At 52.4% G+C, this 23724-nt stretch overlaps 2 protein-coding genes across 2 annotated transcripts in view; one reads left to right on the top strand and one right to left on the bottom strand.

The window, feature by feature from the left end:
* Positions 1-890: 890 nt before the first annotated feature.
* Positions 891-8361, bottom strand: LOC138812748 (26S proteasome regulatory subunit 6B). Its single transcript, XM_070000879.1, has 11 exons — positions 8255-8361; positions 7129-7227; positions 6834-7020; positions 4726-4872; positions 4522-4631; positions 4332-4425; positions 3087-3254; positions 2924-3000; positions 2600-2768; positions 1885-1940; positions 891-1108 (listed from the first exon to the last, which is right to left on the bottom strand). The coding sequence occupies exons 1-11, from the start codon at positions 8288-8290 to the stop codon at positions 995-997; spliced, it is 1257 nt and encodes a 418-aa protein (XP_069856980.1). The 5' UTR covers positions 8291-8361; the 3' UTR covers positions 891-994.
* A 7811-nt stretch (positions 8362-16172) lies between these two features.
* Positions 16173-23724, top strand: part of LOC138812740 (IgGFc-binding protein-like) — a 30058-nt gene continuing 22506 nt past the window's right edge. The window contains exons 1-4 of the mRNA XM_070000867.1: positions 16173-16227; positions 18967-19316; positions 20258-20828; positions 22153-22757. Of these exons, the coding sequence (XP_069856968.1) occupies positions 16173-16227; positions 18967-19316; positions 20258-20828; positions 22153-22757 (1581 nt within the window). The remainder of the gene's footprint in view (positions 16228-18966; positions 19317-20257; positions 20829-22152; positions 22758-23724) is intronic.

The raw sequence follows: 23724 nt of genomic DNA, 5'->3' as shown, positions 1-23724 counted from the left end.
TGCTCCAATATCAAATTGTTTCTTTTTTTTTTTTTTGGGTCCAGTCGTGGGGCCTGAACTCTGGGCCTGGGCGCTGTCCCTCAGCTCTTCAGCTCAAGGCTAGCGCTCTACCACTTGAGCTACAGCGCCACTTCTGGCTTTTTTCTTTTTGCATATGTGGTGCTGGGGAATTGAACCCAGGGCCTCAGGCATGCAAGGCAAGCGCTCTACCACTGAGCCACCTTCCCAGCCCCTCAAATTGTTTCTAAAAATAAGGTCTACCTACTTTTTTTCAGTCGTGGGTATTGAACTCTGGGCCTGAGCCCTGTCCCTCAGCTCTTCAGTTAAAGGCTAGTGCTCTACCACTTGAGCCACAGCGCCACTTCCAGTTTTCTGGTGGTTTTTATTGGAGATAAGAATCTCATGGACTTTCCTACCCAGGCTGGCTTTGAACTGCAATCCTCAGATTTCAGCCTTCTGAGTAGCTAGCATTACAGGCGTGAGCCACCAGCACCCTGCAAGTCTACCCTCTAAACTAGTGTTAAGATAGTATATTTTTCCCCTATGCTTTTAACCTGAGACCATTTCCTGTGGGTTGAGCACAGTTGGGTCCGACAAGATGTCCTTTCATTAGTGTTGTGGCCATTTATATTTAATGTGATCATAATGGCAACCTCAAGTGGCGCTGTGGCTCAAGTGGTAGAGCGCTCGCCTTGAGCTGAAGAGCTGAGGGACAGCGCCCAGGCCCAGAGTTCAGGCCCCACGACCGGACCAAAACAAAACAAAACAAAAAAAAACAACAACAACATAATGGCAACCTCCCACCTTCTAAATTCCCCAAGTCATTCCTTGCCATCAGATCAAGATCCAAGTTCTCCAATTTGAGTTTAACTTCAAAGAAATTAAACAGATTCAATCTTGTTCATTTATTGAATAAACCAGTGGTGGATGAAGAGAAAAGCAGAGGAGGTTTGGGGCCAGAGTGGGTGAGAGGCCCTGCCTGGGGTGTGGGGAATCACTTGTAAAACTCGTGCTCCTGCTCGTCCTTCTTGATCACTGTCTTATATGCTTTTTCGAAGTCTTTGGCCAGGACAATGTAGCGATTCTCACGGACAGCGAGCATTCCACTCTGTTGAGAGACAGGAATTAAAACCTCTTCTGAGCTCAGGTACCGGTGGCTCACACCTATAATCCCAGCTACTTAGGAGATCTGAGGATTGTGTTCAAAGCCAGCCTAGGGAATCAAAGTCTGTGTGTGTGTGTGTGTGTGTGTGTGTGTGTGCGCGCGCGCGTGTGTGTGTGTGTGTGCGCGCGTGTGTGTGTGCGTGTGCGTGTGTGTGTGTGTGTGTGTGTGTGTTGGGGCTTGAACTCACTATCCCTGAGCTCTTCAGCTCAAGGCGAGTACTCTACCACTTGAGCCACAGCACCACTTCCAGTTTTCTGAGTAGTTTATTGGAGATAAAAGTCTCACAGACTTTCCTGCCCGGCTTTGAACCATCATGATCCTCAGATCTCAGCCTCCTGAGTAGTAGGATTACAGGCATGAGCCACCGATTCCTGGCTCTGTGAGACTCTTATCTGCAATGAACCACCAGAAAACCAGAAGTGGCCCTGTGGCTCAAAGTGGTAGAGTGCCAACCTTGAGCCAAAAAGCTCAAGGACAGCACTCAGGCCGTGAGTTCAAGCCCTGTACTGGGGAGCACATGCATTGCACACACCCATACCCTACTCCAAGCACTCTTTTACCTGGCATTCCCCCCCCCCCGACCCAGTGATAAAGGGGTGGGGGTGACTGAGACTCCACAGAGACAATGAGGTGATGATGGGGCTGCAGAGAGTAGTCTCTGGGAAGGGGAAGGATCTTTACACATCCCCTTTGTGGGTCAGAGAGGAAGCATGGCTCACCTCCTGGCAGATGGAGTTGATATCAGCTCCTGAAATCTTGTCTGGCCGGGCCACATCTGCAGTAGGTAAGTTAAGGAAGCCAATCCCTACAGGGCAGGGAGAATGCCCAGAGCTGAAACTCGCCCTGTTGCCATCTTGCGCACACACCCCTCCCATTCTCCCTCAGTCTCAGTATCACCCGCCCCTCCCCTGACTCCTGGCACAGTCTGGTGGTTAACAAATGGGGCCAGGTGCTGGTAGTTCACACCTGTCATCCTAACTACTCAGGAGACAGATCTGAGGGGCACGGTTCAAAGCCAACCGAGACAGGAAAGCCTGAAACTCTTAATTCCAATGAACCACCAGAAAACTGGAAAGTAGAGCTGTGGCTCAAAGTGGCAGAGCATTAGCCTTGAGCAAAAAGAAGGCCAGAGCAGGTGTCCGTGGTTCATGCCTGCCATCCTAACTACACAGGAGGCTGAGGTTTAAGGATTACAGTTTGAAACCAGTGGGGCAGGAAAGTCCATAAAAATCTTATCTCCAATAAACTACTCAGAAAAAGCTGGAAGTGGAGCTGTGGCTCAAGTGGTAGAGAGCTGGCCTTGAGGGCAAAGAGGCTCAGGGACAGTGCCCAGGCCCTGAGTTCAAGCCCAGATCTAGCACATGCACACACCAAAAACCCTAAACAAATGGGAGGAAGTGATGCTCATTTCCCCTCATTTCCAGAACAGGATACAATCTTCCAGGTCGACCTCCTCAGAAAGGTTCATCTTGCTGGTGATGGTGGAGAAAATCAACCTCTTTTGGCGGCGGTCAGGGAGTGGAAATTCAATTTTCCGGTCCAGACGACCAGGGCGCAGCAGGGCTGGATCCAGGGTGTCTGCTCTATTTGTAGCCATGATCACCTGGCATAGGAAGACGCTTGACTTGCCTGCTTCCCTGCACAGCCTTTCCGGTCATGAACCTGATCCCGCCCCTGGCCCCGCCCCTGCCCAACCACCAGGTTCCATCTCCCTGACCCCCCACACCACACCTCCCTGAATCCATGTGAACCCCAAACCTTCACGTTGACGTTCTGGTCAAATCCATCCATTTGGTTTAGCAGCTCGAGCAGGATTCTCTGTACCTCCCTGTCAGCTGGATGTGCAGCACAGTGGTCAGTCGAGGATACCCCCATCCGGCATGGCAAGCCTGCCCGACAACCAGGCCCCGCAGTCACTCACCCCCTGTCTGAGCATCGAATCTCTTGGTGGCGATGGCATCGATCTCATCTATGAAGATGATGGCGGGTGCATTCTCCTTGGCCAGGCGGAACACATCCCGCACCATGCGGGGCCCCTCGCCCAGGTACTTCTGCACGAACTCTGAGCCCACGACCCGGATAAATGCAGCTGGGGGGAGGACAAAAGTTAGATGGAGATGAGCATCCTCTGGGGCAGCATCAAGACATCGATTTCCTGATAATCAGGTCCTTCTCAGCCATTCGCTTGGGCCCCCCCAGAGATAGGATAGGCCAAATCATAAGCCCTGCCCACAAATCATTATTGTTATTATTTTGGTCTGATATTTAAAAATCAAGATATTAGCCGATGCCTGTGGCTCACACCTGGAATCCAAGCTCCTTAGGAGGGTGGGATTTGAGAATCTCACTTTTTTTTTTTTTTTTTTTTTAAATTTTAGTTGTCCAGTCGTGGGGCCTGAACTGTGGGCCTGGGCGCTGTCCCTCAGCTCTTCAGCTCAAGGCTAGCGCTCTACCACTTGAGTCACAGAGCCACTTCCGGCTTTTTTCTTTTTGCTTATGTGGTGCTGAGGAATCGAACCCAGGGCCTCAAGCATGCAAGGCAAGTGCTCTACCACTGAGCCACCTTCCCAGCCCAAGAGAATCTCACTTTACCATCTTGGAGATGGTCACGGAATCCAAGTCTACCGCTTGAGCCACAGCACCACTTCTGGTTTTCTAGTGGTTTACTGGACGTAAGAGTGTCACGGACTTTCCTGCCCAGGCTGGCTTTGAACCACGATCCTCAGATCTCAGCCTCCTGAATAGCTAGGATTACAGGCATGAGCCACCAGTGCCTGGCTTGGATTTGTTTTAAAATTTGACTTGATTTTATTTATTTTGGTGTTGGTTCTGGGGCTTGAACTCAGGGCCTAGGCTCTGTCCCTGAACTCTTTTGCTCAAGGCTGGTGCTCTACCAGTTGAACCACAGCTCTACTTCTGGCTTTTGGTGATGACTTGGAGATAAGAGTCTCATGGACTTTTCTCCCCAGGCTGGCTTTGAATTGCGATCCTGGATCTCGGCCTCCTGAGGAGCTAGGATTCAAGACTGAAGCCACGGGAGCCTTGGAGCACCTGACACCGAACCTATGTTTTGTGCTACTGTGACCCTGGGAGGATGAATGAGCAAGAAATGAGGTGACAGGGTGAGGTCAGACAGCTGGAGGACCGGGCAGGGATGAAGGCTCACCTGTGGTGTGATGTGCCACGGCTTTTGCTAGCATGGTTTTCCCACAACCCGGAGGACCATACATGAGGACACCCCGGGGAGGATCGATGCCAATCTAAAACCAGAGGGGAGGAGGAGTCATGGAGCCCTGTCACTCACCCCAGATCCAAGGGGCCCCACCCTTTGGGCCCCGCCCCCTGGGCCTCCTCACCTGCTTGTACAGCTCAAAGTGCGTGAGCGGGAGCTCCACGGCCTCGCGCACCTCCTGCTTCTGGATGTCCATACCCCCGATGTCGGCGTACATCACGTCTGGCTTCTGGTCTGGGGGGAGGGGGGGAAGGAGCTTGGGATCCCAGCCTGCCCCCTCCTCCCACCTCCCCCTCCTTGGGGCCTCAGGCCCTCCCCTCTCCCTTACCCGAGGTGAGCATCATGATGCTGCTGTCGGCCTCGGGAGGCAGCACGTCCACCAGCGCGTTGCTGTGCTTGTGCAGTGCCACCGAGGCGTTGGGCTTGAGCAGCTCCCGGTCAATGGTGCTGAGGATGCGGACGTAGTAGTTGGAACCTTGGGGAGGGCACAGGAAGGGAGGAGAGGATGAGAAACTGCCCCCTCCTTTCTCCCCTCAACCTGAAAGTTGTCCCGTCATGCAGACCTGGGGGAACCCCCCTGGCCGATCCCCACACTCCCGCCATAACGACTTCCTTGTGTGTTTACAGCCCTGAGTGTGTCTCGAATGCCGGCTTTACATGGCCAGCTCACCTCCTCCTGGCGTCCACTTTCACTCACTGTGTCCCTGCGCTACCTTGGTGATCTTTCCGGGAGCCATCTCCAGGATACCCACTGGTCCCCAGATCCTGTGCCTCTCCCTAGACCACCACAGTCCCTACAGATCCCCACCTAGCCTCCCGCCCTGATTGGGCACTGTTATCCAGGTCTGTGACCTCAGAGAGGCCTCCATCTCTCCTACAACTGTGTTAGCGATCCCCAGCAACCTCCCTCCTGACCAGTCAGCCCCTCACTTGCAGCTGTCTCTTAGACATCTCCCAGTAATTCTTCCACTGCCCCCACTATCTGCTCCCTCCAGGCTGTAGCCATCTTGGGGAGCTTCCTCACTGTCCTCCTCAAAGACATGGGCCTTGCCAGACATCGATGGCTCACACCTGTCATCCTAGCTACTCAGGAGGCTGAGATCTGAGGACTGCAGTTCAAAGCCAGCCTGGTCAGGAAAGTATGAGATCCTTATCGCCAATTAACCGGAAGTGGAGCTGTGGCTCAAAGAGTAGAGCGCTAGCCTTGAGTGAAAAGAGCTTAGGGGACAGTACCAGGCCTGAGTTCAAGCCCCATAACTGCCAAAAACAAAACAAAACAGCCTAAGGACATGGGCTCCACCTGGGAGCCAATCTCCCTTACCACTCTCCCCAATAGGTCAGCAGTCCAATTCCAAAGTGTCACATAAGAACATAGATAAGGGCTGGGAAGGTGGCTCAGTGGTAGAGTGCTTGCCTTGTATGCTCGAGGCCCTGGGTTTGATTCCTCAGCACCACATAAGCAAAAACAAAAAAGCCAGAAGTGGCGCTGTGGCTCAAGTGGTAGAGCGCTAGCCTTGAGCTGAAGAGCTGAGGGACAGCACCCAGACCCAGAGTTCAGGCCCACTGGACCCCCCTCAAAAAAAAGAACATAGGTAAAGGGCTGGGAAGGTGGCTCAGTGGTAGACTGCTTGCCTCACATGCATGAGGCCATGGGTTCAATTCCGCAGCACCACATAAGTGGAAAAAGCCAGAAGTGGCACTGTGGCTCAAGTGGTAGAACACTTGAGGAGCTGAGGGATAGCACCCGGGCCCAGAGTTCAGGCCCCATGACTGTAAAAAAAAAAAGGGGGGGGGGCAGGGAAGGTGGCTCAGTGGTAGAGCACTTGCCTTGCATGCTCGGGGCCCTGGGTTCAATTCCTCAGCACCACATAAGAAAAAAAGTCGGAAGTGGCGCTGTGGCTCAAGTGGTAGAGCACTAGCCTTGAGCTGAAGAGCTGAGGGACAGCGCCCAGGCCCAGAGTTCAGGCCCTACGACCGGACCCAAAAAAAAAAAAAGAAACACACACACACACACACACACACACACACACACACACACACACACACACACACACACACACACACACACACACACACACACACACACACACACACACACACAGATAAAGGAAAAAAAAATTCTTTTTGGTGTCAGTCCTGGGACGCAGGTGCTGTCCCTGAGCTATTTTGCTCAAGGCTATTGCTCTACCACTTAAGCCACAGCTCCATTGGTAGTTTATTGGAGATCAGAGTCTCATGGATTTTCCTGAGTTGCCTTTGAACCATGATCCTCAGATCTCAAGCCTTTGGGGGTAGCCAGGATGTCAGGTATGAGCCACCAACACTCTTCCTGCCTTATTAGCTGTTCTTTAGCACCGGGCAGTCCCCAGGTCCAGGCAACCAGGAACTGGATGGGTAATGAATGACTATGGTGCTCTGGCCCACACTGTCACTTGCCTGTGGTAGAGCCTACGATGGCTGTGTTCTGATCCACAGCTTCCAGAAACTGCCCAATGACCAGTGGGATGCTCTGGATCCGCTTCACCTCCTCCTGGGCATGGAGGAATTCCTTCTTCAGGTTCTTTTGCTCATCCTTGATGTACTCCTCCTGCACCTCCAGGAACTCCAGCTCCTGCTGTAGCTTCTGTGAGCACAGAGAAGAGGGGGAGGAGAAAGATGACTCTGGGCCTCTAGCTGGAGAATAGGAAGAGCATGAGAAGCTGGGACCTGTACAGGCTGGGGTTGACGATACCTTGTAGCGGCTATACAGGTCCTCCAAGTCCTCAGGTTCGGGTCCCAGGAAGGACAAGCCAGTCTGGGGCCGGGACACAGACAGTGCTGGGATCTCATCCTAAACTCAGGAAGCAAACCAAGGTTGGAAAAAGATATTTACTCCCATGAGCCCCCTTCCCACTTCACCTCAAACAGGTGCCCAAGATCGTTTGATCCTTCTAAATAAAGACCTGGAAACTGCTCTAGACTCAAGATAAGCTTTCACCCAGTCTCTTCAGCAAGCCCTTTTATTGGGGGGAGGGGGAGGGTCCGGGAGTGGGGCCTGAACTCTGGGCCTGGGTGCTGTCCCTCAGCTCTCCAGCTCAAGGCTAGCACTCTACCATTTGAGCCATAGCACCACTTCTGGCTTTTTTTTATTCCCCCGTCTGCTTATGTGGTGTTGAGGAATCGAACCCAGGGCCTCATGCATGCAAGGCAAGCGCTCTACCACTGAGCCACCTTCCCAGCCCCCAACAAGCCCTTTTGTATGTAAAGGTGTCTTGCAAACAGGTTGCTGGAGGTATGTCATTCCTAACAGGATCTCCACGTCACCAACTAGCATCTAAATGTTACATCGACTCATCTCCCTAGCCCCCCCCCCCCTGGACAGAGCACAATTCCCCCGTGTTCTGTGCCTCTTCCAGGCACCCTAGCATTCATTACCCAGACTCCCAACAGACCGCCACTGACATTAGGGGACGCACCAGCCAAGCCATGGATAGAATCACAACTCCCTCTCTCCACCTCCGCTACGCCACAAGCCCCAGTCGTCTCCCCACTCTCGTTACCCCACATCCCTGGGCCACCCACCTGGTCCTACCCCAAACCCTGACGGGGTGACGATGTCCCTAAGCCATCGCGGCCTGACCTCGGAAGTCCCTCGGACGTAACCCTGTCTCCCTCCCGCCCCCCCAGCTCCTCTGGCAAAGCCTGGTCGACCCTCGGCTACACGGACAGGCCTCGGGGCAGCACTGCGGCCTGAGGCCATCCAGACCCAAGCTAGGACCCTCCCAATCACTCAGCAGCCCCCCTCCCCCGTACCCCCGCCTCCGGGTCTGGCTTCACTCGGCAACTTGATCGAGATCACAGCCAAATGCCCACCGTACCTGAGCCTTCTCCACCAAGATGCCAATCTCCTCCATAGTGACTGAGCCGGCCTCTGGGTGGCTGGGCCCTATCCAAACCACTGCTTCCGTTGACGTCACCGGAAGTCCGTAGTCCCAAGAGGATCATGGGAAACGTAGTCTACTTCAGGAGGCTAGGATAAAGGGCGGGAAAGACCGGGTGGTGGTGGTGGGTTCGGCAATACGGGAGCAGCTCGCGCGTGCGCAGTGATCTCCATGGGCAGCGGGAGGGCTCGCGCGTGCGCCATCGTGCGCCAAGACGCCATCTTGAGCAGTCTCCATGAGGAGGCCCGTTCTTTCCCAGTAGGCGGCGCTCGTGCCAAGTGAGGACGCCTTGAGTTGCCGGGTTCCACAGAAGGGGGCGTAAGGCCTCCTCAGCTTGCACCAAGCGGGGGTTCAAGGATCCTCTGGGTTCCATAGAGGGCGTTCAGGGTACCCCCAGCTTCCACAGGTGTGGGGTTCAGGTTGTTTCCAGGCTCCCCAGAAAATGTGGGGGTGTCAGGGTATTTCCAGGTTCCACAGGAGGCCTGAGAGGTTCCAGTTATCTCCAGGATCCGCAGGTGTTGGGATTTGGATTGTTTCCAGGTTCCATAGGTGTGGGGGTTCAGGTTGTTTTCAGGTTCCAGGGAAGGTGGGAGGTTCGGGGTTTTTCCAGGTTCCTCGGAAGGGAGGTTTCAGTGTCACCCAGGTTCCTCAGAAGAGGGGTTTCGGTGTCACCCACGTTCCACAGAAAGGAGATTTCATGTGGCCACCTTGGTTCCACAGAGTTACTTTAGAAGTTCTGCTCATGTGTTACTCCATAGGGTGTACCCCTGGAGTGAGACGCCGAGAGGCCAGTTCCAGGAGATGTGAAACAGGTAGACTGTGTGCTGGAGAAAATGGGCCCTGCAGGACACCAGCACAGCATCTACACCGGTGGAGGAAGGAAGGGGAGGGGGAAGGAGAGAAGTCAGCTCAGGCTAGCCCTCCAGGACTGGGGTACAAGCCTAGCCCCAAATCCTAACACTGTGTTCTATTCTTTTTTATGGAGAAGGAAACAAGGCATCACCCATGAAGCTGCTTACCACAGTCACAAGAGAGAAATGACAGAGCTGGGTAGAGACCTAAGATCTGTTCTCCTTACACTACCACTACCACCTTCACTCACACCAACTACATTTTTTTTGTTTGTTTGTTTTTTGCCTGTCCTGGGGCTTGAACTCAGAGCCTGGGCTCTGTCCCTGAGCCTATCTGTGCTCAAGGCTAGCATTCTACCACTTAAGCCACAGCGCTACTTGTGTTTTTTTTCTGTTTGTGTGTTACTGAGGAATCAAACCCAAGGCTTCACGCATGCTAGGCAAGCACTCTACCACTAAGCCGCATTCCCAGTCAATTTTAGTTAAATAAACTTGCATTGATGCATAAATACATAGAGGGGTATGAAGCATTTCCACAGGGCTAAAGAAATGCACCTAATGAGCAGGGTGCCAGTGGCTCAGACCTGTAATCCTAGCTACTAAGGAGGCTGAGATCTGAGGATCATGGTTCACAGCCAGCCCAGGCAGGAAAGTCCATGAGACTCTTACCTCCAATAAACCACCAGAAAACGGGAAGCTCTGTGGCTCAAGTGGTAGCACTTGCCTTGAGTTGAAGAGCTCAGGGACAGCACCCAGGATCAGAGTTCAAGCCCCATGACCAACAATTAAAAAAAAAAAGAAATTTACCTAATGTAACTAGCATTCAGATTAGCAACCAGATACTGGCAGCCTCCAAGGTCCTTTTCCTCTGTATCTTCTAAGAGACAATGCTCAATTTGACAGCAGAGATTGCTTTTTGTGTGTGTGTGTGTGTGGTTGTGCTGGTCATGTGGCTTGATCTCAGGGCCTAGGCACTGTCCTTGAGCTTTTTTGCTCAAGGCTAGCATTGTACACTTGGAGCTGCAGTACTACTTCTGGTTTTCTGATGGTTAATTGGAGATAAGAGTCTCATGGCCTTTCCTACTCAGGATAGCTTTGAACCAAGATCCTCAGATCTCAGACTCCTGAGTAGCTAGAATTGCAGGTGTGTTTCTGTGTGTGTGTGTGTGTGTGTGTGTGTGTGAGAGAGAGAGAGAGAGAGAGAGAGAGAGAGAGAGAGAGAGAGAGAGAGGAAGAGAAACAGAGACAGACAGAGACAGAGACACAGAGAGACAGAGACAGAGAGATGAGGTACTGGTACTGGGGCTTGAATTCAAAGCCATGTCACTGCTCCCTGAACTTGCTTGCTTGCTTTGTTTCTTTGTTTCTTTCTTTCTCTCTCTCTCTCTCTCTTTCTTTCTTGTCAGTTGTGGGGGGCTTGAACTCTGGACCTCTAGACCTGGGTGCTGTCCTTGAGCTCTTTAGCTCAAGCTGAGCATTCTACCACTTGAGCCACAGCCCCACTTCTGTTTTTCTGGTGGTTAATTGGAGATAACAGTCTCACAGACTTTCCTGCCCAGGCTAGGTTTCAACCATGATCCTCAGATCTTAGCCTCCAGTGTAGCTAGGATTACAGGCATGAGCCACTGGTGCCCAGCTCCCTGAGCTTTCTTGCTCAAGGCAGGTGCTCTACCACCTGAGTCACAACTGTGCCTCATACTGGGCAGCTCCCATTTTGGTTGAAGGTGTTCCCACCGCTGATCCTTTGGAGCCCTGGGTGAGGCTGTATACACAAGTAGAAGACAGCACATGAAGACAGCTGTGTTAGCAGAGAACAAGTCATCATCCATCCTCAGCATCTTACCCTCAGCTCCACCCAGGACAGCTGTTCCAGAATGCTTACTATTTCAAACTTTAATGTTTCCAGAGAAGTCCAAATTTAGGAGCCAGGAGTGTGATGTTCTTTGTCTAGCGTGTGTGAAGCCTTGGGATTGAGTCCCAGTGCACTTCCACAGTGTAACAATACATGTATACACTTCCAGTTTGTAAATGTCAATCATTAATTCATTTTTAAGCCTGGCATGGGCTCCGGTGCCCAGTATTGTTTCCAAAGCTGTGGGAATGAAGACCTTTTCCTGTTCCCAGGCAGACGTGGAGAGAGGGATAGGAACCATTCAGAAGGCAGAAAGAGTCAGGTGCTGGTTGGTGGTACCTGCCTGTCATCTTAGCTACTCAGGAGGCTGAGATCTGAGGATCACAGTTCAAAGCCAAGCCTGGACAGGAAAATCTGAGAGACTTTTTTTTTTTTTTTTTTTGGTCATGGGGCTTGAACCCTGGGCCTGGGCGCTGTCCCTTAGCTCTTCAGTTCAAGGCTAATGCTCTACCACTTGAGCCACAGCACCACTTCTGGTTTTCTGGTGGTTTTTTTGGAAATAAGAGTCTCATGGACTTTCCTGCCTGGGCTGGTTTTGAATTGTGATCCTCAGATCTCTGCCTCCTGAGTAGCTAGGATTATAGGCGTGAGCCACTGGCACCCAGGCTGAGAGACTCTTACCTCCAAAAAACTGGAAGTAGTGCTGTAGCTCAAGTGGTAAAGCACTTGTCTTGAACTGAAGAGATCAGGGACAGTGCCCAGGCCCAGAGTTCAAGCCCTACCACAGAAAAAAAAAGAAGAAAAAAAGAAAGAAATTTCAGTCATATCTCAAAAGAAATTATACACATATGCACCAAAAGACAAAGTCCCTTAGCCCCAAGTATAAGAATTCACATGTCCAGGAAGTGGTGCTGTGGTTCAAGTAGTAGAATGCTTGCCTTGAGCTGAAGAGCTGAGGGACAGTGCCCAGGCCCAGAGTTCAAGACCCACAACTGCCAAAAAAGAAAAAAGAAAAAAAAAAGAATTCCACATGTCCATCAACAAGAGAATGGGTAAATATTTAGTGTTCTACTTTTCAGAACTAAGTTCCATAAGAAAATACTACCAAATGCCAGGTGCTGGTGGCTCATGCCTGTCATCCTAGCTACCCAGGAGGCTGAGATCTGAGGATCAGAATTCAAAGATAGCCCAGGCATGAAAGTCTGTGAGACTTATTCCCAACAAACTACTCAAAACCTGGAAGTGGAGCCATGAGCTCTAGCCTTGGTGGGGGAGGGAGGGAAGAGAGCACAGGGACATTGCTCCAGGCCCTGAGGTCAAGCCCCATGATAAGAACTCCCCTGTAGCTCCCCAAAAAAGAAATAAAATGAAAAAACTACCAAGTAACCGTGAAAACAATCTATACTTACATGGCTTCGGGTGCCATTGACTGATTGAAGCCAGTTACCGAATAAGACAGACCAATGGCTCCATTGGCCATGGATTCTGAACCAAGCCAAATAATATAATTTGAGGACAACGTATGAGAGGTAAAGAGAGAATGATGATGATGATGATGACGATGATGATGATGATGATGATGACAGAGAGAGCGAGAGAGCATGAAGTGGGCTTGGGGGATGATAGAATGTTCTCCTTGACAACTTGACCTGGGCAAAGATGATAAGGGTGTATTTATTTGAGGGACTGTATGTATTTATGATTTGTGTGCTCATTAATAGGTGTACTTTATTTCCATAAGAGATTTGAAAATGAGATCCGTGAATCATATCAGAATGCTGGCCTACAAGGAAACAACAGGCCTAAGAGGAAACAAAACAAACATAAAAGTGAATAAGTAATTAAATACATGGGTGGGGGGATGATAAGCAGCGAGGTAAGTAGATAAAATGGGATCTGGGTTACCAGCCGTTCTGAAATTTGGGGGTATCTAATATGGAACGTAGCCATTTTGACTCAAATTTCACTAAATTAAAATCTCAGTCCCAGTCCAGTGCTGATCTGAAGGGATTGACCTTTGAAGCTAAGCCTAAGCCAGAAAAGTCTTAACTCTTCATTTCCACCTAGCTACTAAAAAGCTGGCAGTGGAGCGGTGGTTCAAGTGGTAGACTTTGGATGGTGATCCTCAGATCTCAGCCTCCTGAGTAGCTAGGATGACGGGTATGAGCCACAAGCGCCCAACTTCAGGTAGAGGATTTTGACAATTTGGTTTACGTTCAGTGTTTTCTTTTATTTTTTTTTTTGGCCAGTCCTGGGGGCTTGAACTCAGGGGCTGGGCATTGTCCCTGAGCTTCTTCTGCTCAAGGCTAGTGCTCTACCACTGGAGCCACAGCGCCACTTTCAGCTTTTACTGTGTGTAGAATACTGAGGATTCGAACCCAGGGCTTCACGCATGCTTAGGCAAGCACTCTACCACTGAGCCACATTTCCCAGCCCCTCAGTGTTTTCTTTCTTTTGAGGAATCCAGGAGTCCACTCTCTCAGCCCTCCGAGGGCCTCTGTCCTCCCAATGGGCCCCCTTTCCATGGGGGTGTGCTTAATCCCCTGCTTTTTCTAGCTCTCTTTGGCTATTATCCAGCTTCGTGTTGACTTACTTTGTTTTCCTGGTTGACTTTAGAGCCTATGGGAACTTACCCTTGTGAGTATGAGGGTGCCCAGCGCCTCCCGCCCTGACCTCCCCGAGGTTCAGTCCTCCATGATAAGAGAGGAGGAGGGGCTGTCCAGGCAGCAGCTGCCTCGTGTTGACCGAGGATTTGCAGGCTTCGCAGCTGTTCTTCCCTGGGGGAGACTCCTTCGCAAACAGTGATGTTCCATACTGAGAGGACAGAAGCAAGGCCTGAGTCAAGTCAAGACTCAAGACCTCAGGATGTGGACTCTAGCCCACACTGCCTCTCCACATGCTGCCCGGACCTCCAACACTCACCTCAGGTCAATTCTGGGATGATGAGGAAGCACAGATTCTCCTCAAAATCCTACTCAGGCTAGAGGGACCCCCCCCCCCCCCCGCACCATGCACAATGAAAAAGCCAATGTTTCTCCCGGGGATGGGTGCACCTTGTGGTTCATGCCTTTCATCCTAGCTACTCAGAAGGCTGAGATCTGAGGATCGTAATTAGAAGCCAGCCTGGGCAGCAACCACCAAAAGAAGCTGTGGCTCAAGTGGTAGAGCACTAGCCTTGAATGAGAAAGGAAAGGGGAAAAAAAGCCAGGCACTGGTGGCTCACTCCTACAATCCTAGCTACTCAGGAGACTGAGATCTGAGGATCACGGTTCAAAGCCAGCCCAGGCAGGAAAGTCCATAACACTCTTTTTTTTTTTTTTTGGTCCAGTCGTGGGGCCTGAACTCTGGGCCTGGGCACTGTCCCTCAGCTCTTCAGCTCAAGGCTAGCATTCTACCACCTGAGCCACAGCGCCACTTCCAGCTTTTTTTCTTTTTTGCTTATGTGGTGCTGAGGAATCGAACTCAGGGCCTCATGCATGCAAGGCAAGCACTCTACCACTGAGCCACCTTCCCAGACCCATACACTCTTATCTCCAATTAACCATTAGAAAACTGGAAGTGGCACTGTGGTTCAAGTGGTAGAGTGCTCGCCTTGAGCTGAAGAGTGCAGGGACAATGCCCAGGCCCAGAGTTCAAGCCCCATGACCAACAGAAAGAGAGAGAGGGAGAGAGGGAGAGAGAGAGACAGAGAAGAGAGAGAGAGAGAGAAAGAGAGAGAGAGAGAAGAAACAAAAGACAAAAGGCAAAAGTTGCTGAGGGAAAGAATTCTCCAGGAAGTAGCATGCTCATGACTTTGAGGAATGAGGAAGCAGACCTCTTGGCCTTCATTTCCACACCCCCGCCTCACCTAGGCCTCATCCTGAATTCACTCTCCATATGAAACTACAGAACAACCTACCTCCCATACAAATCACCCAGAATCCCCTTGGAAAGCAATAAACTAATCTCTCTCTCAATCCTAGTTGTGGGGTCTAGGCACTGTCTCTGAGCTCTTTTGCTCAAGGCTCTTTTGCTCTACCACCTTGAGCCACAGCACCAATTCTGGTTTTCTGGTGGTTCATTGGAGATAAGAGTTTTACAGACTTTCCTGCCTAGGCTGGCTTTGAACCACGATCCTCACATCTTAAGCTCTAGAGTAGCTAGAATGACGTGTGTGAGTCACCAGTGCCTAGCTAATAAGCTAATTTCTCTGTGCAAGTGAGAAGCCACAAATTACAATGGACTAAAGGTGGACACATTACAGCCCATACTACAGACCTGGGTCATGGTCTTAGACCCCTGCCTCTTGCCCTTTAGTGTCAAGTAATTCATTTGTGGAGACAGGGAAGAGACCAGGACCCGGATGTGAACATTTTTTTCTATTGTTTCTGGCAGGGGCCAAAGGAAAGAAACTGGCCAGCAAGCCAGCAAACATAACCAATGCCACCTCCCACCTCTCCCCTACTATCTCCACCCTACCCCACCCCTGCCCAGAAACCCAGGCTCTCATCACCCTGATCCCCAGCTGTCTCCCTTGGGGATACCACCCTTCTAAGACTGAGCTTTCCCACTTGCTCCCAGAGTGTAGCCACCAGCTGTTCCCAAGCTCCCCCCCCCTCAAACCCAGGCTCCAGAGGCTTAATCCACCCTATCAAGGGCTTCCCAGTCTCCCCATTCCAGCTGGCCCCTGAGATCAGCAGCCTCCTCCCGGAAGTTGGCATCATCAACCTGGCAAATGGCCCAGGGTGTAACCCAAGGAGTAGGGGCGGGGGCAAGAAACTCCACTATATAGCCCAGTCCATAGGCTGACCCCGTAGCTCCGGGGACCCGCAGGTGAGAAGGGTTGGGGGGGGCCCTTTTGGCAAAGGTGGGGACCGGAAGTTCCTTGGACTTGTCCACCCCACCCCTCCTTCTGGATATTTCATCTCTCTTTCTTACCCTTGGGGGTCTTTGCCCTCTCCACCTTACCCCCAGGCCCATTGGATGGCCAACCTCCCCTCCCCTGCACACTCACTCACACTGACATGGCCTGCAATCTGGCCAGCCTGGCATCACCTACTCAATTTCCCTCCCCATCTCCGCCCTCCAGGCTCTTGTCCTGATGCTGGCCCCTTCTGCCTTCTCCAGCCCCTCTCCCACAAACCATGCAGCTTCTCTTTCTCTGCTTGCAGGCATGGGAGCGCTGCGGAGCTGGCGGACCCTCTGGGCTGGAGCAACCCTCCTGTGGGGTAAGTCGGACCCAGCCTCTTCCATCCACGGTCTTGTTCTAATATGAGCAACCCTGTCTGTTTGGGTTCAGCGCCCTGCTTTCCTGTCCCCTCCCCAAACCCAGCTCCCACTGTTCTCCAGATTAACTGAGATCAGAAAGAGACCCTTAGTATCTGGAAAGAAATATGGCAGAAACACCCCCCCTCCCCCTCTGAGGGAAAGCAGGTTAAAAATAAATAAAGCAAACACACAAACAAAAATACCATAGCTGGGTGCCGGTGGCTCATGCCTGTCATCCTAGCTACTCAGGAGGCTGAGATCTGAGGATCACGGCTCAAAGCCAGCCCAGGCAGGAAAGACCGTGAGACTCTTATCTCCAATAAACTACAAGAAAACCAGAAGTGGCATTGTAGCTCAAGTGGTAGAGCGCTTGCCTTGAGCTGGAGAGCTGAGGGTCAGTGCCCAGGCCCAGAGTTCAGGTCCCATAGCCAACAAAAAAAAACAAAACAACAAAAACCCTACCATAGTTCATTTCAGTTGCTGTACATCCTAGCTATTCAAAAGGCTAATAGCTGAGGATCACAGTTCAAAGCCAACCTATGCAGAAAAAAATCTGAGAAACTTATCTCCAATTAACCAGCAAGAAAAGCTAGTAGTAGGGCTGGGAAGGTGGCTCAGTGGTAGAGCGCTTGCCTTGCATGCATGAGGCCCTGGGTTCAATTCCTCAGCACCACATAAGCAGAAAAAAAAAAGCTGGAAGTGGCGCTGTGGCTCATGTGGTAGAGCGCTAGCCTTGAGCTGAAGAGCTGAGGGACAGCACCCAGGCCCAGAGTTTAGGCCCATGACTGGATAAAAAAAAAAAAAAAAAGAAAGAAAAGCTTGTAGTATAGCTCTGGATTAAGTGGTAGAGCACCAGTCTTGAGTGAAAAGACCAAGAGAGAGTGCAAGATCCTGAGTATAAGCCCCAGTATGGGTGTGCACTTCGCACTTGCACACACATGCACACACAAAACCAGGCATAGTGGCTCACAACTGTAATCCTAGATACTCAGGGGCTGAGATCTGAGGATCATGATTTGAAGCCAGCCCAGGCAAGAAAGTCTGTGAGACTTCCATGTTCAGTCAACCACTAAAAAGTCAGAGTTCAAGACCTATGACTGACAAAGAAGTAGAGATTGAGCCGGACACCGGTGGCCCGAGCAGGAAAGTCCATGAAACTCTTATCTCCAATAAACCACCAGAAAACTGGAAGTGGTGCTGTGGCTCAAGTGGTAAGAGTGCTCGCCTTGAGCTGAAGAGCTGAGGGACAGTATTCAGGCCCAGAGTTCAAGGCCCATGACCAAAAAAAAAAAATGTGGAGATTGATGTCAGGGAGAAAGGGGTTAGAACAGAATATAACAAGCTTAGGGGATTGGGGACTATCATCAGGAGGGGTCAGAATTCAGAATTTTTTTTTTTTGTCGGTCGTAGGGTTTGAACTCTGGGCCTGGGTGCTGTCCCTCAGCTCTTCCACTCAAAGCTAGCACTCTACCAATTGAGCCACAGCACCACTTCTGGCTTTTTCTGCTTATGTGGTGCTGAGGAATCGAACCCAGGGCCTCAGGCATGCAAGGCAAGCGCTCTACCACTGAGCCACCTTCCCAGCCTGATTCCGAGACTCTCAATCTCCAGTTAAGCCCCAAAACATCTGGAAGTAGAGCTGTGCTCAAGTGGTAGCGTGCTTGCCTAGACCAAAAAAGTTCAGGGACAGAGCCCCAACCCTGGGTTCAAGCCCCAGGACCAGCACCAACAAACAAACAAACACGCACCAATAACAAAAACCAGAAAGTAAGGCTGTGAAGATGTCTGGATGGTTAGATATAGTTTGCTGGCAATGAGTCATCTGCTCGCAGTTTACACGGGGATTTCCAGGTTTTATCCCCTGCAGACGGTCCCAGCACAAGAGAAAGGGTGGTGGCTCAGGGAATCCTTAAAGTCGTGTGTGTGTGTGTGTGTGTGTGTGTGTGTGTGTGTGTGTGTGTGTGTGTGTGTTTCTACACATGTGTACATGTATGTAGTTGTGTACACACATGCATGTGTGTGCACCAGTCCTGGGGTTTGAACTCTGGGCCTGGGTGCTGTCCCTCAGCTCTTCAGCTCAAGGCTAGCGCTCTACCACTTGAGCCACAGCGCCACTTCCGGCTTTTTTCTTTTTGCTTATGTGGTGCTGAGGAATTGAACCCAGGGCCTCATGCATGCAAGGCAAGCGCTCTACCACTGAGCCACCTTCCCAGCCCCAGAACTGAGGAATTTTTGAGAGGACATCTGGCCAGGAAGGGCTATTTCCCTCAGCCTTTTTGCTCAAGGCTAGTACTCTACTACTTGAGCCACAGCTCTACTTGTAGCTTCTTTTTTTCTTTTTGGTGGCTCATTGATGGTAAGAGTCTCACTGACTTTCCTACCTGGACTGGGCTTTGAACCTTGATCCTCAGATCTCAGCCTCTTGAGTAGCTGGGCATGAGCCACATGGCTCATGGACTTTTTTTTTGTAACCAGTCCTGGGGCTTGAACTCAGGACCTAGGGGCTGTGCCTTAGCTTCTTCTTTTGCTCAAGGCTAGCACTCTACCACTTGAGCCACAACACTACTTCCGGCTTTTTCTGTGTATGTGGAACTGAGGACTCGAACCCGGGACTTCCTGCATGCTAGGCAAGCACTCTACCACTAAGCCATCTTCCCAGCCCCTTTATGCTTTCTCTGAACACTTTCTTCCCTCTTCAGTTGTGCTGCCCCCAGCAGAGCCGTCCTGCAAGGGCGTGCACTGCGCAGCTGGGCAGCGCTGCCAGATGGCAGGCGGGAAGGCCTCCTGCCCCACCGAGCCAACAGCTGTGTGCCGTGCCCAGGGCGACCCGCACTATACCACCTTCGATGGCCGTCGTTATGATATGATGGGCACCTGCTCCTACACCATGGCTGAGCTGTGTGGCTCCGACTCCACCCTGCCAGCCTTCAGCGTGGAAGCCAAGAACGAACACCGAAGCAGCCGCCAGGTCTCCTATGTAGGCCTGGTCACTGTGCACGCCTACAGCCACTCGGTGTCCCTGGTCCGAGGGGAAAATGGCTTCGCCAGGGTGAGTGTCCCCCGGAAGGGGTTGGGGTTTCAAATGGCAGAGCTGTTGGTCTGAAGCAGGAGAAAGAGCCACAGCTTCACCCAGAGGTATGAGCCCCTCCATGAGAAGCCCAAATGGAGACTCACTATCTGAAACTTGTTCTTTTTTTTTTTTTTTTTTTTAATTTTTGGTCGTGGGACTTGAACCCTGGGCCTGGGTGTTGTCCCTGAGCTCTTCAGCTCAAGGCCAGTGCTCTGCCACTTTGCCACTTGCAGTTTTCTGGTGGTTAACTAGAGATAAGAGCCTCCTGGACTTTCCTGCCTGGGCTGGCTTTGAACTGTGATCCTCAGATCTCAGCCTCCTGAGTAGCTAGGCTGGCAGGCATGAGCCCCTGGCTCCTAGCAGTATCTGAATCTTTCCTTCTCCACCAAACCAGCTTCTACAAATGTTAGAAGCAAGGGTCAAGGGAGAAACAATGCCAGTAGGAGTTGAGTGCTGGTGGCTCACACCTGTTATCCTAGCTACTCAGGAGGCTGAGATCTGAGGATTAAGGTTCGAAGCCAGCTTGGGGCAGGTAAGGCCAGGAGACTCTTATCTCCAATGAACCACCAAGAAAACCAGAAGTGGCTCTATGGTTCTAAGTGGTAGATTGTTAGAGCAAACAAAATCTTCAGGGACAACACTGCGGGCCCTGAGTTCAAGCCCCACAACCAACCCCCCCAAAAAAAGTGGGCTGGGAAGGTGGCTCCAGTGGTAGAGCGCTAGCCTTGAGCTAAAGAGCTGAGGGACAGTGCCCAGGCCCAAAGTTCAAGCCCCACCACAACCGACCAAAAAAAAAAAAAAAAAAAAGCTTTTTCTGTGGTTGGAACAGAAGAAGAAGTAGATGGGCAGAGGTACAAGGCCGGGCTGGGGAGAGTGGGGTACACTCACACAGGTGTCTGATCGCCCCCATCCATGTGCAGATCGACAACCAGCGCTCACGCCTGCCAGCCTCCCTGAACCAGGGTCGCCTGCGTGTGTACCAGAGTGGCACCCGGGGCGTGGTGGAGCTGGACTTCGGGCTTGTGGTCACCTACAACTGGGACTGCCAGCTGACCCTGAGCCTGCCCCAGCGCTTCCAGGGCCAGGTGTGTGGCCTGTGTGGCAATTACAACGGGGACCCGGCCGATGACTTCCTGACGCCCGATGAGACGCAGGCGCCCGACCCCGTGGAGTTCGCCAACAGCTGGAAGCTGGATGACGGGGACTATCTGTGTGATGACGGCTGTCAGGGCAGCTGTCCGGCCTGCACCACGGGCCAGGCCCAGCACTACCAGGGGGACCGGCTGTGTGGCATGCTCACCCTGCCCTCAGGCCCCTTCGCCACCTGCCACGAGGCCCTGGACCCCCGGCCCTTCCTGGAGAACTGCGTGTACGACTTGTGCGTGACGGGTGGGGAGCGGCTCAGTCTGTGCCGGGGGCTCAGCGCCTATGCCCAGGCCTGCGTGGAGATGGGGATCTCGGTTGGGAATTGGAGGCCGCAAGCAGACTGCCGTGAGTGACGCCCCCTTGGGCGAGGAGGGGCATGGTGGTGGGATGGTAGGGGGGAACAAAAAATAACCCTCATGCGCCAGTCCTGGGATTTGAACTCACGTCCTTGTGCTCTTGCTTGGCTTTATTTTCCCCTTAAGGCTAGGGTTCTACCACTTGAGCTATACCCCACCTTGGCTTTGGGATGGTTCATTAGAGTCTTAGTGACTTTCTTCCTCTAGCTGGCCTCAAACTGCGATCCTCAGCTCTCAGCCTCCTGAGTAGCTAGGATGACAGACCTGAATCACCTGTGCCTGGCTTGTGGTTTCATCTTGATGTTGGGGGTGCCAAGAAAGATATAATGATAACCCCCACACACACCTTCCCGGCTCTGCCACCACGAGCCTATAGTTGGGGGATACATACAGGAGACTCAAGCAGAGAAGTTGGGAGCAGGAAGAGGGATACCAAAGGGTACTGTGGGACAGCAGAGAAAGTTCCTGGTCCAGCAGGGGAGGGTCTGGGGTTGTGGTGGATTTGTCTGCATTGTTGCTGTATCTCTGTCATGCACTAATGCTGCCCCCTCCCCCATCCTGGCTCCTCTGTATCTGGCATCAAAGAGACACCAGTGAGTTCATCCATCTCTCAACTCACTTGGGCAGGATTTCCTGGTCATCTGTCGAGGGCCGGGCTAGGCCTAGGTGCTGGGGATTCAGCAGTGCCCCTTACCATGAACCCTCACAACCACCCAGCACTGATGGGGACACGGAGCGGATGGAGAGCCGAGCTGTTGCCTCATGGTCACAGGGGAGAGCTGGGACTTGAAGCCAGGCCTTCTAGACTCCCACAGTCTATATAGCTCATGCTGCAATGAGGGAAAGGTGATACAGGCTGAGGGAACAGCCAATGCAAAGGCCCTGGGGTAGGAAGAAGTCTGAGGGAGATGGAGTAGAGTGAGACAGAGGAGGCCAATGAGCGATGGAGGCAGATTAAAGGAGGGACTTGATAGGATTCCTTTATTTTTATTTTTTGCCAGTCCTGGGGCTTGAACTCAGGGCCTGAGCACTGTCCCTGAGCTTCTTTTGCTCAAAGCTAGCACTCTACCACTTGAATCACCACTTCCGGCTTTTTCTCTGTATGCCGTACCAAAGAATTGAACCCAGGGCTTCATGCATGCTAGCCAAGCACTCAACTACTACGCCACAGTGTCCCTCCCTAGGATTCCTTCTTTAGAGGTTCTTCTGTCTGGACAGATAGGGAGAAAAAAAGGCTCCTATATAGTGAGCAGAGCAGAGCCTGGGGGGGGGGATCTCCTCCAGCTTGATCCAACCTCTCCTGATTCCCACAGCCCTGTGCTGCCCAGCCAACAGCCGCTACGAGCTCTGCAGCCCCGCCTGCCCGGCCTCCTGCAATTCCGAAGCGGCTCCAGCCAACTGCTCCGAGCGGCCGTGCGTGGAGGGCTGCGTGTGCCTCCCGGGCTTCGTGGCCAGCGGCGGGGCCTGCGTGCCGGCCTCCTCCTGTGGCTGCACCTTCCAGGGCCGTCCACTCGTGGCGGGCGAGGAGGTGTGGGAAGATGACCGCTGCCGGCGTCGCTGCGCCTGCGATGGAGCCACGGGGCAGGTGACCTGCCGGGACACGCAGGGCTGCCCCACGGGTGAGCGCTGCCGCGTCCAGAACGGCCTCCAGGGTTGCTACCCGGACAGCTTCGCCAGCTGTGAGGCATCCGGGGACCCACACTACCTCAGCTTCGATGGCCGGCGCTTTGACTTCATGGGCACCTGTACCTACCTGCTGGTGGGGGCCTGCGGGCAGAATGCGGCGCTGCCCGCCTTCCGGGTGCTGGTGGAGAACGAGCATCGGGGCAGCCAGAGCGTGAGCTACACGCGGGCCGTGCGGGTGGAAGCCCACGGTGTGACTGTGGAAGTGCGCAGGGAGCACCCAGGTCAAGTGCTGGTGAGTGATGGAGTGTGGGCAGGGGACTGGCTGAGGACGGAGGTTCGAAGCCAGCCCCGAGGAAGGAAAGTCTGTGAGGTGCCTATCTCCAATGACTCCCCCAGAAGCCACAAATGGAGTTTAGGCCTCCAGTTGGTAGAACACTAGCCTTGATCAAAAACAAAGGTCCAAGGCTGGGAAGGTGGCTCAGTGGTAGAGCGCTTGCCTTGCATGCCTGAGGCCGCGGGTTCGATTCCTCAGCACCACATAAGCAAAAAGAAAAAAGCTGGAAGTGGCGCTGTGGCTCAAGTGGTAGGGCCCTAGCCTTGAGCTGAAGAGCTGAGGGACAGCGCCCAGGCCCAGAGTTCAGGCCCCACGACCGGACCCAAAACAAACAAACAAACAAACAAACAAACAAACAAAAACAAAGGTCCAGGCACTGGTGGCTCACATCTGTCATTCTAGTTACTTAGGAGGCTGAGATCTGAGGATCGAGGTTCAAAGCCAGCCTGGGCAGGAAAGTCTGTGAGACTCTTATCTCCAATAAACCACCAGAAAACCGGAAGTGGTACTGTGGCTCAAGTGATAGAGCGCTCACCTTGAGCTGAAGAGCTGAAGGACAGTGCCCCAAACCCTGAGTTTCAGTCCCAGTATCATTAACAACATCAACAATAATAACAACAACAGCAACAAAGTGGGCTAGGAATGTGGCTTAGTGGTAGAGTGCTTGCTTAGCATCCATGAAGCCTTGGGCTCCATTCCTCAAAGCCAGAAGTGATACTGTGGCTCAAGTGGTAGAGCGCTAGCCTTGAGCAAAAGAAGCTCAGGGACAAGTGCCCAGGCCCTGAGTTCAAGCCCCAGGACTGGCCAAGGGGGAAAAAAAAAAAGATCTGGGGGGGGGAAAAAAGTCTGGGATAGTAGTGTGGGTCAGAGTGGTTCAAGCCTGTAATCCTAGCTACTGAGGAGCATCGATGGGGGGATCAGGGCT

Source organism: Dipodomys merriami, unplaced genomic scaffold, assembly GCF_024711535.1.
Source record: "Dipodomys merriami isolate MVZ:Mamm:240054 unplaced genomic scaffold, mDipMer1.0.p SCAF_106, whole genome shotgun sequence".
Classification (NCBI taxonomy): domain Eukaryota; kingdom Metazoa; phylum Chordata; class Mammalia; order Rodentia; family Heteromyidae; genus Dipodomys; species Dipodomys merriami.
The sequence above is the reverse complement of the archived record's forward strand: the minus strand, read 5'-3'. Positions and strand labels throughout refer to the sequence as shown.